Source organism: Ovis canadensis, chromosome 2, assembly GCF_042477335.2.
Source record: "Ovis canadensis isolate MfBH-ARS-UI-01 breed Bighorn chromosome 2, ARS-UI_OviCan_v2, whole genome shotgun sequence".
In the NCBI taxonomy this organism is placed as follows: Eukaryota; Metazoa; Chordata; class Mammalia; order Artiodactyla; family Bovidae; genus Ovis; species Ovis canadensis.
The window spans coordinates 88,388,905-88,403,502 of NC_091246.1; the positions used below are offsets into that span (position 1 = coordinate 88,388,905).

General features: G+C 46.0%; 1 protein-coding gene across 5 annotated transcripts in view; it reads left to right on the plus strand.

Annotated features, from left to right (window-relative positions):
* The first annotated feature begins 925 nt into the window (after positions 1-925).
* ACER2 (alkaline ceramidase 2) overlaps positions 926-14,598 on the plus strand; it is a 53,083-nt gene continuing 39,410 nt past the window's right edge. For 3 of the 5 annotated variants that reach the window (XR_011254388.1, XR_011254389.1, XM_069576649.1), the window contains exons 1-3: positions 980-1,266; positions 12,531-12,645; positions 13,379-13,520. Coding sequence is in view for 3 of the 5 variants with exons in the window: in XM_069576649.1 (XP_069432750.1) it covers positions 1,159-1,266; positions 12,531-12,645; positions 13,379-13,520 (365 nt within the window). In the remaining 2 variants the exon portion in view is untranslated. Of the gene's footprint in view, positions 1,267-12,530; positions 12,646-13,378; positions 13,521-14,598 lie in introns of all 5 variants that reach the window. The other 2 variants (XM_069576648.1, XM_069576647.1) reach the window with 2 other exon arrangements.

Sequence of the window (14,598 nt, forward strand, 5' to 3'; positions counted from 1 at the left end):
GTTGAGATCATCCTGAATTTGATTTCTAGCTTGGCCACTTACTAGCTAGAATGGCATTGCCGATAGAACCCACTGCTTAGGATCCCGTCTGGGAGCACTAAGTGACACATGGAAACTCTTCAGCAAGTGCCTGGTACATGCTGCTGCTGCTGCTGCTAAGTCGCTTCAGTTGGGTCCGACTCTGTGCGACCCTATGGACAGCAGCCCACCAGGCTCTTGCGTCCATGGGATTCTCTAGGCAAGAATACTGGAGTGGGTTGCCATTTCCTTCTCCAGCCTGGTACACAGTAAGTGCAATATATGCGTCATCATCTGTCGTACCTGGGGTGTTCTGGAGGTGCCATACCTGTCACACTGCATCCTTTGGGGATTCGGATAGCTGAAGTTTGACCCGATGGGTAATTACTTTATTCTAGCACTGGAGTCCAAGGGGCGGAGGGCAGGAAAGTATTCAAAACTGCAGAGCACTCCACCAGGGTTTGGGCGGCAGAGGCTGCGTGGGAGAGTCCTTGGTCCCCCACTCCAGTCCCCAAGGTCTTCCTGCCCCGGCCCACCGCACCAAGCAATCCCTTACTGACTTCAGAGGGACTGAGGGCTTTTCTCCGCCGTGAGAGTGGGTGTCCCACGTATCATACAGGCAAGTCTGAGCAAACTTTCCCAAGATTTCGTAGGGGTCCGGTCCCGCTGGGTTTCCTCCTTAATTTTAATTTTTGCCAGGGCGAGTTCTGTCACAACTCGCTTAACCAGGGTAGGGGGCGCCTGCAAGTCTGAGCCGGAAGGTGGGCGGGGGCAGGCCTGTCAAAGCCTTTGCCACCTGCTGGGAACAGGAGTGTTTAGAGGCGGGCGCAGGGGGCCGGTCCCGCCTCCCCTCCTGCCCCCTTCCCCCGCACATCCCGCCTCTGGGGTGGGCGTGGCCGGCCCTGGTCCCGCAGGCTGCCCCAGGGGGCGGAGCCTAGGGAGGGGTCCGCGAGCCAGTCACGTCCTACAGGGCAGAGCGGAGCCCCGAGAGGCCGGCCCAGGAGGCGCCACATCCGGCGGCTGTCCCGTGGTACATAAAGCCGCCGCAGCCGCTGCCACCACCACCGCCGCCGGTTTCCAGCAGCAGCTCTGGCCTCCTCTCGGCTGCGGGAGCCTCTGCTCCAATGCCCCAGGGTGGCCATGAGCGCCCCGCACTGGTGGGACCAGCTGCGGGCTGGCAGCTCGGAGGTGGACTGGTGCGAGGACAACTACACCATCGTGCCTGCCATCGCCGAGTTCTACAACACGGTGCGGGGCACGGGAGCGGGATGGCACGGGCTGGCGGGAGGGGGCTGTCCCCCAGCGCAGCCGCCGCGCCTGGAGCCCGGACCCTGGTCGACGCGCGTATCTGGGGCGTTTTCGCTCCGCGGCCAGAGTCGACCCACGCCCCCTCCCCTGCGCGCCTTCCAGTTTTCCATCTGTCCTCCCCTCCAGTCTCTGTCCCCGACATCTGGGCCATCCTCCTCCTCTGGTCATTTCTTTCTGATGGCTCTATTGTCCTGTTTGGTCCCCACCCGTCCCGGAGCTGGTGCTCCCTGTCAGCCCATTCTTCCAGTTTGGGTCAGTTGGGAGCGGTGAAACCGCGGGGACTACTCCCTTCCTCCCTTAGGATCTCTGTGGTGTGACGCACTTGGGTTGCATTGTGCGGTTTTTGCCCCGAGTACCTGCTCTAGGAGTCGGGGAAAGGGGGTGACCTCCAGGCAGGTCTGTGGGGCGGGGCCCACTCCGGAGGTTGGCGCTGCCCGCCTCCCCCCATGTACATCAATAATAGGTCGAGTTACCTGGGGCCAGAATCAAGTTAATTACTGGGAGTTCTTGCCTTTAGTGCCGAGCCTCACACTAGCCCCTAGATCAGTTTCCCTAGGCCTGTGCGCTGTGCAGCACAGAGAAGTGAAAGGGAAATTTGGGAGTGATCTCTGTGTGTGTGTGTGTGTGTGTGTGTGTGTATGCTTTCTGGACTTGCCTGGGTCTGTAGCTGTGGTCAAGAGGAAACTGTCCCATTGCAGAATCTTGTGTGCTTTTAGTTTTTTGTGGGAGGGAAAACCTGCAGTTGTGTGTGTGCTCAGTCGTGTCCGACTTTCTTCGACCCCATGGACTGTAGCCCGCCAGGCTCCTCTGTCCATGGAATTTTCCCGGCAAGAACACCGGAGTGGGTCATTTCCCTGACCCAGGGATTGAAACCGTGTCTCTTGTGTCTCCTACACTGGCCGACGGATTCTTTACCACTGTGCCACCTGGGAAACCCAGGCCTGCAGTTGGGAAGGAAATGTCTATTCTTTTCGCTAAGTCCAAATGTGGTTCCAAATGTGAGACTTTGTGTGGTCATTTCTGCAGCTTATCTTTTCACTGCTGTAATATGGAAAACAGCAACTCCTGGTATGTGAATCACTGTGAATTTTGACTTTCTTCTTTAGGATTTTCCCCTTTGATTTGCCGGAGAGAATATCCTGGGCTTGAGTCAATGCTTATTGCCTGGAGGGATCTCCATGAACTTGTCCCCATCCTTCTATTCACTGTTGAGGAAACTGACTCTGGAGAGGGGAGCGGCCCTGCGGTCATTTCTGGCAGAGCTGGCACCATGATCCAGGGCCTGCACTCTCCCTCCCTTCAGTGCTGAATTCCTGGGCTGCCCTCCCAGCAAACATTCCTTTTTTTTTTTTTTAAATGACTGGGTTAATTCTGCAAGGAAACCTGGTCCTCTGCTGCCCCTAGAAGCTGTGACACATGCAGTCATCAGAGGTGGCCACCCTCCACCTGTTGGACAGCCTGTTTCAGAGCGTGCAGTTAGGTGTGGACAGTTGCCCACAGAGGATGCACTGGGGCAGGGCTGGGTGCTTTCAAAGGCAGTAAGTCAGTTTTTCCATTTGTAAGTGGAGAGTACTGCTAAGGATTTCACCAGAGTTAGAGAAGAAATGACAGCCTGGGGACAGATTCTCACATACCCAGCAAGGTAATTATCTGTGATGTCTGAGGCCAGTAGAGTCAGGTCTAGTTATTTGGTCCAAAAAGTTAGTGTATAGCTGCTCCGAGTCTCCCCCAGGGTGCTGGATGAGGAGGAGAGCTTATTTTTGTCTTTACTTTTCATCTGGTCTCATTGGAGCTGTTACTACAGTCTTTTTTAGAAATGAGCTGTTGATCTTCAGCTGCAGCATCTGTGGCTGATTAGCTCTGTTGGTCCCCCTGACAAACCTTGTTCTTTGGCATACTTGTAAACCACAGAATCTGCTGTAGCAAAGTGTGAATACTGAGGGTCTCAGAGAAGAAGTCGGCCATCAGACTTTGTAGTGTAGATCCAAAGAATTCAGGAAAAAGCATTTCCTTCTCTCCTTCCCATGTCTTAGTTATCTTCTGATCCTTGTCACAGAACAAACCCATGCCTATCTTACTCCTGTATTAGGGAAGACAGTGAGCTACTTGGTGATAAAGTGAAAGTGAAGTCGCTCAGTCCTGTTCTACTCTTTGGGACCCCATGGACTGTAGCCTACCAGGCTCCTCCATCCATGGGATTTTCCAGGCAAGAGTACTGGAGTGGGTTGCCATTTCCTTCATCTCATTAAATTCTCAGAGTAAGGCTGCTGCTAAGTCACTTCAGTCCTGTCTGACTCTGTGCGACCCCATAGATGGCAGCCCACCAGGCTCCCCCGTCCCTGGGATTCTCCAGGCAAGAACACTGGAGTGGGTTGCCATTTCCTTCTCCGATGCGGGAAAGTGAAAAGTGAAAGTGAAGTCACTCAGTTGTGTCCGACTCTTCGAGACCCCACGGACTGCAGCCTACCAGGCTCCTCTGCCTATGGGATTTTCCAGGCAAGAGTACTGGAGTGGGGTGCCATTGCCTTCTCCGCAGAGTAAGGCAGCAGGCCTAATTATCTATTTTACAGTAAAATAATAATCATTACTGATAAAAAATTGAAGATGTAAAATCAGGAGGACTCAGAGGGGGGATTTAAAACCTTCTTGATGGATCTTGGTGGTAAGCTGTCACTACTACAACTGCAGTCACTCTTGGCTACCACTAGTTGTTTGCTGTGTTGAAGCTGCCCAGGGTCCTTTACAGTCACCCTCAGCAGTGGGTGCTATTTGTTACATCTATGTGACACAGGAGAAAACTGAGGCCTAGATAGATTTTGAAACTTGCAAAGGTCAAGAAAATGGCAGATCTAGAGTCAGAACTTGGAGGGTCCATTTGACCCTACTAAGATACTGCTCTTGAAGATGCAAATGGCATTGTAGCTACTTTAAATTTATTTAGCACAGTATAGGTATTTATTATTTAGTCATTCTGTAACATAAAACTACTGCACTGGGACCGTTTGATCTTTCGGCTAGTCGTGGTGGTGGATATGGGACAAAAAGTTTTGGGGTTTTTTTTTTTTTTTGGCTGAAACTTGCAGCATGCAGGATCTTAGTTCCCAGACCAAGGATTGATGCTATTAGGCCCCCTGCAGTGGAAGTTTTAACTACTGGACCGCCCGGGAAGTCGTTTTTAAAGTAGTTTTTTGCCATTGTTGTTTATTATAAGAGTAACAACATGATCATGGTTAAAAAAATCTGCAAGTTATAAAGTGAAAAATACCCTTTCTTCTGCATCTTTTCAGACATTTTCAAAGCATGTAGAAAACATGTATTTGTGTAAACATAGAAAATACACGTGCAACAGGTATATACACAGTGTTAGTCACTCAGTCGTGTCTGACTCTCTGCGATCCCATGGACTGTAGCCTGCCAGGTTTCTCTGTCCATGGAATTCTCCAGGCAAGGATACGGAATGGGTAGCCATTTCCTTCTCCAGGGGTTCTTCCTGACCCAGGGATCAAATCTAGGTCTCCTGCACTGCAGGCCAGTTTCTTTATTGTCTGAGCTACCAGGGAGGCCTGTGTATATACACACCACAACCAAATTTTTTTCCAGCCCAGTTGAGATCACACTACAGAAATTCTTGTACACCTTGGTTTTTTCACTTGGTTTGTCTTGCAGATAATCCCATATTGGATTGTATAGAATTATTTTCTTCTTTGCAGTGTCTATATAGTATTCCCTTTGATGGATTGACCAGTCAACTTATTATTGATGGACATTTAGGGCAGTTCCTGTTTATTGTTTTCATTTTGGTTTCTGAACAGTTAGGCATTGAATGTCCTCAAATAGGCATCTGGATGTACTTCTCCAGGTACTAGTTCTAGATAGGAAATTGCTGTGTCGAGGGCAGTGTTTACTTTGAAGACTAGTGATTGTTGTTTAATGGTCCACCAGAGAAAGTACTCTGATCTGTGTTCTTACTGGCAATGTTTGAGAGTATAGAGCATTTTGCTCTTGGTGCCCACATATCTCCATTGCCTTAAATCTTGTCATCATCCTTTGCGTCAGCCAAGCCCAAATATCTCTTCCAAGAACATATCATGCCCTTCCACAGCCTTTTGCCTGTGCATATTTTGTACTGTTTCTTCTAAATACAAGTTTTATTGAATTAAGTTCCTTTTTACGTTTTAAGGCCTGGTCATAGTCAGAGAAAGATCCACAACCTAGCAGCTTTGGAGGAAAGTGGGGTTTGTGTTTTAATCACTTAGCTTGGCCTTTGGGAATTCTGTTGGGGACCCAGGAGGACAGAAGGAAATGAACTGGTGCTGAAAAAAAGTCTTGAAGAAAAATCCATGCCTAAAATCAGCCCATGGTCTGTCACCTCCCCTACTCAGCTCTGCCCCCATCATCAAGATAAGTGGAGTTCCCTGTATATGCCAAAGCCACAGACCACTCTCTGTAGGGCAGGACTGCCTATCAGTCAGTCTGTCAGTCTCTCTATCCATCTAGCCAGCCACTTGCTGGGCAACTGTGTGCCTATCACAGAGACCAGACCTGCATAGTCACCTGGGTGGTGAGGACCACAGAGGTATCTACACACGAGTGGCTGCGGGGTTGCTTGTGGGATTCCCTCGTAGCTCAGCCGGTAAAGAATCTGCCTGCAATGCAGGAGACCCCAGTTCGAGGTGTTGTTGGTCCTCTGCTTGGGTGGTATACTGTGGGAGGTGGGTAGATTTTGCAGGAAGACCTCTGAGCTGGGTGACCAACTTGTTCTGGTTTGCCTGAGATTTTCCCATTTTTAAAACTGAAAGTCCCATATCCTAGGAAGCCCTCCTCAGCGCCAGGCATGCTAGGACAGTTGGTCATCCCAGAGGCAGGAAGGGGGCCTGCCATAATGGAATGGATCATTAGAAACCTGCATTCGATTAAGATGCATAGTCTCCTCAGCCAGGGTGATGTCTGTTAGCTGTTTATGAACTTGTTGCTCAGAAGAATTTACAGCCTGTTGCTCTGTCCGTGTTTGCCCTCTGTCTGGGAAAATGCACAATCGCATGCGTCAGGATGAGATTGCAGTATGTTCCTGAGATTATTTTGGTGCAAATGTCACAGAATGAGGAACTCTCTAAGGAAATAATAAATTTTTAAATTGTGGTTTCCTTTTAATTAAAACAAAATCTGTTAGGCAGGCACTAAACAAACCAATTCTCCAAAGGATAATCCAACAATGGGCTTTAAAAAATACCTCTTGGCTGAACTATTCAACTTCAGTGAGCTATATAACTTTGAGGGGAAGTTTCGTTTTCTCAGTAGACATGGAGCCATTGAATCTTTTTAACCACAGCTCATTTGCTTTCCCACATTTCTTTCGGAGTTCCTTCCTCTTTTTATCTTGGGGAGCATCTCCCTCTAATTTGGGCTTTTCCTGTTCATAGACTGATGTCTTTTTTCTTTTAATTTTTCCTGGGCAACATGCAAGATCTTAGTTCCCTGACCAGGATGGAACTTATGTCCCCTGCAAGGGAAGGGTGAAGTCTTAACCACCAGACTGCCAAGGAAGTCCCCATAGATTTATGTCTTAAAAAGGCACGGTGGAGGCCAGCAAGTATTGGTAGATGGGTTGTACAGAAGCAATACTGAGATTTCAGGCTTATTTGGAACCAGCTGTTAATTAGTGTTTCTAAATTGAACTCTCTGATATGGACATTAAAAATAATTGAGCTATCATAATTTCACTGGAGGTGTATTAAACTACCTCATGTTTTTGTGAATCGTGTGTAAATTTAAAAGTCATTATTGTGTACAATGCTGGTGCTAACATAGATTGAAAAAACCTTTTAAGGGACAGCTTGGCCATAGATGGTTGTACATGGCTGAAGCAAAGGAGACTGAGAAGATTTGAGGCAATAAACACATACAGTCGGCTCTCCATGTCCGTAGTTCTGTATCTGTGGATTCAACCCAGTGTGGATTGAAAATATTTGGAAAAAAAAAATTCCAGAGAGTTCCAGAAAGCAAAACTTGAATTGCTGTATGCCTGTGTATTAGTTGCTCAGGCATGTCCGATTCTCTTCAATCCCATGGACTTTAGCCCACCAGGCTCCTGTCCATGGAATTCTCCAGGCAAGAATACCAGAGTGGGTTGCCATTCCCTTCTCCAGGGGATCTTCCCGACCCAGGGGTTGAACCCAGGTCTCCTGCATTGCAGGAAGATACTTTACCGTCTGAGCCACCAGGGAAGCTTGAATTGCTGTATACCTGCACCTATTTACATAGCATTTACATTGTATTCAGTTCAGTTCAGTCGCTCAGTCGCTCAGTCATGTCCGGCTCTTTGCGACCCCATGAATTACAGCACGCCAGGCCTCCTTGTCCATCACCAACTCCCGGAGTTCACTCATACTCACGTCCATCGAGTTGGTGATGCCATCCAGCCATCTCATCCTCTGTCGTCCCCTTCTCCTCCTGCCCCCAATCCCTCCCAACATCAGAGTCTTTTCCAATGAATCAACTCTTCGCATGAGGTGGCCAAAGTACTGGAGTTTCAGCTTTAGCATCATTCCTTCCAAAGAAATCCCAGGGCTGATCTCCTTCAGAATGGACTGGTTGGATCTCCTTGCAGTCCATGGGACTCTCAAGAGTCTTCTCCAACACCACAGTTCAAAAGCATCAATTCTTCGGCACTCAGCTTTCTTCACACTCCAACTCTCACATCCATACATGACTACTGGGAAAACCATAGCCTTGACTAGACGGACCTTTGTTGGCAAAGTAATGCCTCTGCTTTTGAATATGCTATCTAGGTTGGTCATAACTTTTCTTCCAAGGAGTTAGCGTCTTTTAATTTCATGGCTGCAGTCACCATCTGCAGTGATTTTGGAGCCCCAAAAAATAAAGTCTGACACTGTTTCTCCTGTTTCCCCATCTACTTCCCATGAAGTGATGGGACCAGATGGGACCAGATCTTCGTTTTCTGAATGTTGAGCTTTAAGCCAACTTTTTCAGTCTGCTCTTTCACTTTCATCTAGAGGCTTTTTAGTTCCTCTTCACTTTCTGCCATAAGGGTGGTGTCATCTGCATATCTGAGGTTATTGGTATTTCTCCCGGCAATCTGTATTAGGTATTATAAATAATCTAGAGATGATTTGAAGCAGGGGTTCCCAACCCTGGGCTGCAGACTAGTACGTATAAGGAACTGGGCAGCAGAAGGTGAGCAGTGGGCAAATAAGCGAAGCTGCATCTGTGTTCACTGCCACTACCCACTGGTGTGCTTGAATCATCCCGAACCACCCCTCCCCCCATCTGTGGAAAAAGTGTTTTCCCATTGTAAAGTGTAAATTTATACTTTACAATCAGTGTAAAGTATACAGGAGGATGTGTGTATGTTATATGCATGCTGCTGCTGCTAAGTCGCCTCAGTCGTGTCCGACTCTGTGCAACCCCATAGACGGCAGCCCACCAGCCTCCCCTGTCCCTGGGATTCTCCAGGCAAGAACACTGGAGTGGGCTGCCATTTCCTTCTCCAATGCATGAAAGTGTAAAGTGAAAGTCCGACTCTGTGCGACCCCATAGATGGCAGCCCACCAGGCTCCCCCGTCCATGGGATTTTCCAGGCAAGAGTACTAGAGTGGGGTCCCATTGCCTTCTCCATATATTGCATGTATAATGCTATTTTATATAAGAGATTTGAGCATCCAACAAAGTCTGGTATCCGAGGGACTCCTGAAACCAATCCCCCATGGATATAGAAGGATGACTGTACTGGGGTGAAAAGCTGTGTTATATTCCCCAGCGTTGTTAGGTGGGGCTATAAATCAGTGCGCTTCCCACCATTAGTGGAATGGCTCAATGAAGTGTTGCCTTCTGCAGTACCCTCAGCAGGTGTGACAAGTCTCTATGACTTAAGATAAAAAGGTTAGCAGGGTGTATTGTGGAATGAGAAAAGGACGTTGCCAAAATATAATGTTGCAATAGGTGATATATATGATAAATATATTTACATAAATGCAAAGAAATTGAGGATTATGAATCTGAGAAGAGTGGGTATCTCCAGGGAGGAGGATAGCAAGGCAGACTTTAGCTTTGTAATGTATTCTTTTTCTTACACGGAGAACATACTCATGTACATGAGAGGAGAAAGTTACCTCTAGTATCGCAATCCCATTTTTCTCCTCCTTCCCCCTTCACCTTTAATTCCTTCTCTGTGTTTAACAAAACAGAGAGCAATGTTTAAATCACCTAAAGGTCATTGGTACACAATGTGTGATGCAGTTCAGAATTTTCAGATGCCAGTCGAAGCATGAAGCCAAGGTGGTCAGAATGTGGTTGGATGGATTGAAGGTGAAAAAAGTCAGCTTTGGGCAGTGGAGAGAGTGGTTGGATGCTGGCCCCACCTCTGTGGGTGACTGCCTTTCTGAACTTGGTTAGCCTGGGAGCCTTTCCAGGCCATTACTTAACATCCCCTTATAAAACATTCAACATCGCTCACGTGCATGCGTGCTTAGTAGCTCAATTGTGTCCCGCTGTTAAGGTCTCTCATTTTAACTCTTAAAGATCTGAGTTTTTTTCTTTCTTTCTTTCTTTCTTTTTTTTTTTTTTTTTAAGATCTTGGGTTCTTTAAATAACTCCATGGAAAGTTAAAGGCTGTGATATTACATAGAGCCTTGTCCTGAATCCCTCCCTATCTGCTTTTTAGTAAATAAATGAGAGTTGGCTATATTCCCAAGTGTGGACACTGCATACCGCCTGGGACTGCTGTGGTCATTTATCCAGACTCTCACCCAGGGTTGCCAATAGCTCCAAGGGGGGAAGGAGAAAAAGGTCCCCATCAGAATGGGCCAACTAGAGCAAGGCACCCCCTTCTCCGGAAGGATGCAGCCCCGTGAAGGATCTGTCTTGAACTTTAACCAAAGGCAGCAGCCTTGTTCCTATCCCACCCCGACAAAAGATCTTGTTCTTTATCTCTCTCCACTCTATCCTTCTCCCCTTTCTCAAGACTGTCATTCCCATCCCCTCTTGTTCCCAGATGGTGACAGAGGCATCCATTGGTTACTGATGTTGCCAGTGTCCACCCACACCGCGCCTCCAGTTCTGGGGTTTGCCGATGCCTTTTGTTTAGCTGTGCCCCAGTGTGACTTCCCAGGTCTGGAAAAGCCCTTCTACCCTGGCTCCTTTCATTCAGTTTGGGCACCCACCCTCTTGGTTCCCTTGAGACCCGCTCTGTATTGTGTAATATGGGTGACCAGTCTTTCCTTTCGAAAGCCCCCGTGCTCTTGGCTTTGCAGACTCCATCTACTCCATCTTCCTATCTCTGAAAGGTTTGAGTCTTTTTTGACCCCTCTCTCACCGCTTGCTCACTGGTGTTGTGCATTTAGATCCAGGTGTTGTTTAAACATTCTGCACATCTCCTTTCCTCTGCATGCCCAGTCCTTCCCAAGGAGCTCCTTACTCCTCAATTAGAGGTGAAATTTTAAAGAAGCTGACTATCCCTAACACTTTATACCTTCTGGGATGGCCTTATTAAACAAACAAAGCAAATAAAAACCTCAGAAAATAACAAGTGTTGGCAAGGATGTGGAAAAATTAGGACCTTGGACCTTGCTGTTAGCAGTGTAAAACGGTTCAGCCATTGCGGAGAATTGTCTTGTGGTTTGTAAGTTAAGCACACAATTACCATATGATCCAGCGATGTTAGCTTGAGGGGCTATAACTCAGAGAATGGAAAACAAATACTGAAAACCTTGGACATGATTATTCATAGCAGCATTGTTCAGTGTTAAGGACACTGTAAGGACATTGGATAAACAAAATGTGGTATCCATACAATGAAATATCACTCATAAAAAGAAAGTATTGCTATGTGCTACGATGCAGGTGAACCTCCAAAACAGTATGCCGAGTGAAAGAAGTCAGACACAAAAGGCCACTTATTGCATGATTACACTTTTATGAAATATCCAGAATAAGTAAATTTGTGGAGACAGAAAACAGGTTAGTAGTTGCCAGGGACTGGGGAGAGGGAGAAGGGGGAGTGGCGGCTTCATGGATTTGAGGTTTCTTTTTGGAGCGATGGAAACATTTCAGAACTGGATAGAGGTGATGATTGCATATTACACTTGTATTAACTGCTGCTGAACTGTCCACTCCTAAAATGGTCAATTTTGTCATGTGAATTTTACCTCAGTTTTAAAAAATCTGGGGAAAAAGAAGAATTGGCTATGACTCCCCCTAGCTAAAAAAAGATAGACAAAGAGAAATTTTGAAAAATTAGAGGTGAGATTCTAGAGTTAGGTTGTCCAGTCTGGATTTTTAAAAAAGCCAGGTGACCTATGAAGAGATAATAGACTTGAATCCAGTCTGGAAGATGAAATGATGCCATTTTAAAGCTACAAATTAGATCTTTTTTACCTAAAAGTAGGTTTGGCTTAGGGTGAGAAAACTGACAAGGGGGAAATGAGGAAGGCACTCCTTGCCTTCATGTGAGCCCAGGACCTGGCTGGCAGAAAATTATGGGGGCTAGAACATGTCTGGTCCTTCTCGTTCTTCATGAGACTATTCTTTTAAAAAAATTTACCATTATTTAGTGCAGACCTTATCTTTAAAAACGATTATTCAGATAAATTAGGATGCTTCATAATTGGGCAGAAAAAGAGTCGTTGATTCTTCACGTCAAGAGAGGACTCTGGGCAGCTTTCAGATGGCAGTGTTTTCGTGTGTGTGTGTAGTGTGTGTGTGTATGTAGTGTGTGTGTAGTGTGTGTGTGTGTGTGTGTGTACGTACATGCTCAGTTGTGTCTGACTCTTTGCGACCCCACAGACTGTGACCTGCCAGGTTCCTCTGTCCATGGGATTTCCCAGACAAGAACATTGGAGTGGGTTGCCATGCCTTCCTCCAGAGTATCTTCCCGATCCAGGGATCAAACCCAAGTCTCTTAACGTCTCTTGCATTGGCAGGCAGGTTCTTTACCACTAGCACCACCTGGGAAGCTCCAGTCTTTCCAGAGCTGCTCCTATGATCACAGAGGCAGGCAGTACCCCCCTAAAATGGTTACTAAAGAAGTTGCTAAGTTTCCCTGGTTGTGAATTTTTTTTCTTGTTAAAAAAAGATGTGTGGCCGCATTCATCTCCATTTACAAAGGACATACTGGGAACAAGCTGCTTTACTTTTTGCCCTTTTATTTAATACTCATCTTTTCTTTTTTCATCCCCACTTCCCCCCAGATCAGCAACGTCTTGTTTTTCATCTTACCGCCCATCTGCATGTGCTTGTTTCGGCAGTACGCAACGTGCTTCAACAGCGGCATCTACTTAATATGGACTCTCTTAGTTGTAGTGGGTAAGTAGGTTCCTTTGTGAGCATGGGCTGAAAGGGAGGAAGTGGAACTTCACACTCCCTGACCCCTTTGTAAACCAAAGTCACTCTGACGTCCTAACAAACTTCTATGCTGTTTCCTGGACTCCAGAAGGAGGACTCTTTTGAATATGGGCTTGATAACAAGGTTGACTGTAATTATCACTTAATTGCATTGGAGAGTCCATTTATATAATAGCCACTGGTGTGGTGCCAGTGCAGTGTTACGTGAACTTCTGAGGAAAGTCTTGTGAAACAATTGTATTTGGATGAAACCATGGTTTCTAAAGGACTACAGTTAAAAACAACAACAACAAATTCTAGATGTTTGATCCTTCGTAATTCTGGGAAATATTTGTATAATTTTTATTTCCTTCCACAGGCAGATTAGGAATTCTTAACTGTGAGAGAATGTTGACTTTTGATCGACTGTGTGTTCCCACGAAAGCTCAGTGGATGAAGACACACTGTACTTGTGCAGTTATTAAAGTTCTGATATGCTGGTGTTTGGGCCCTGCTTCAAATCCTCTTTCTAGACATGAAGTCTGTATGCCTGGACAGTGTAGGTTTCTTCCTTCAGTTTCTTTTCTCAGAGAGAGAGAGAGTGATTTGGTCATTTCGGTATTCGTTTATGAAAAGGCGGTCTTTAATCGGTGTGTTGAATTTGTGAGTCTGTTCTTCTCTGTGATCTTTTTTTATTGGCTGTAATTGATTCTAGGAATTGGATCCGTCTACTTCCATGCAACCCTTAGTTTCCTGGGTCAGATGCTAGATGAACTTGCAATCCTTTGGGTCCTGATGTGTGCTTTGGCCATGTGGTTCCCCAGAAGGTATCTACCGAAGATCTTTCGCAATGACAGGTAAGCTTGTACTAGATTTTTGCATTTATTATGCAGTACCGCATATGACAATGTATATATTAACAAATATCACACCCTACTGAGTCTAACCTAGTGATGAGCTTTATCAAATATTTAATATCCACTGATTACACTGTCAGAGAAAAAAATTCTGCCAGGTAAAAGAGGTAATTTTAATATACTCATGGAAAGAATTTATCTAATGTTCATTAGGAACACAAAGTCAAATATCTCCATTATTGGTACTGGCAAAATTAGAAGATTCAGTGGGGGAGAAAAGACTGAATGGTTGTTCAAAGACCTTTGATTTCCTGCTAGCACATCTTCTTGGGTGCGACCGAGCTCCACTACTTTTATATATTTACAGTAGAATGCACTCTGAGGAATTGGTTCTTGAGCTGTAGATACTGTAGTGTTCAAATTGTGTCAGTTTGCTTCTGTTGAGAGCTACACACCAACACACACACATATACATACACATTCAAGCCGAAAACCCAGAATTTTAGGGAGAGATGCCTTTTAATATCCATTGTGTTATGCTTATATGGTTATTTATCCAGTAAATAGTTTGTGGACACTTACAATGAAGTTTTCTAGGTGCTAGAATTTAACAGTAAACAAAACAGCAAGGTCTCCGCCCTAAGTGAGCTTATATTGGAGAGATTATGAATCAATAAACAAATAATATGTTAGGATGTGAAAGTGCTATGATGAAAAATGAAGCTGGTAAGGGGGTCATGGTGACTTGGAGTGCCGACTTAGAGTTTGGTCAGGGAAGGTCCTTTCTGAGGCACTCTTGTTAATATCTGAAGTAACAGAAGACATCAACATCATAAAGATGAGAAATGCTCCTAGAAACATACGACCCATACATTTCTCTGTACACACTGTTTTGTTAACATATATACAGATAAATGGGCTTCCCAGTTGGTGCTAGTGTAAAGAATCCACCTGCCATCATTGGCAGGAGACACAGAAGATGCAGGTTTGATCTCTGAGTCAGGAAGATCCCTTGGAGGAGGAAATGGTAACCCACTTCAGTATCCTTGCCTGGAGAATACCATGGACAGAGGAGGCT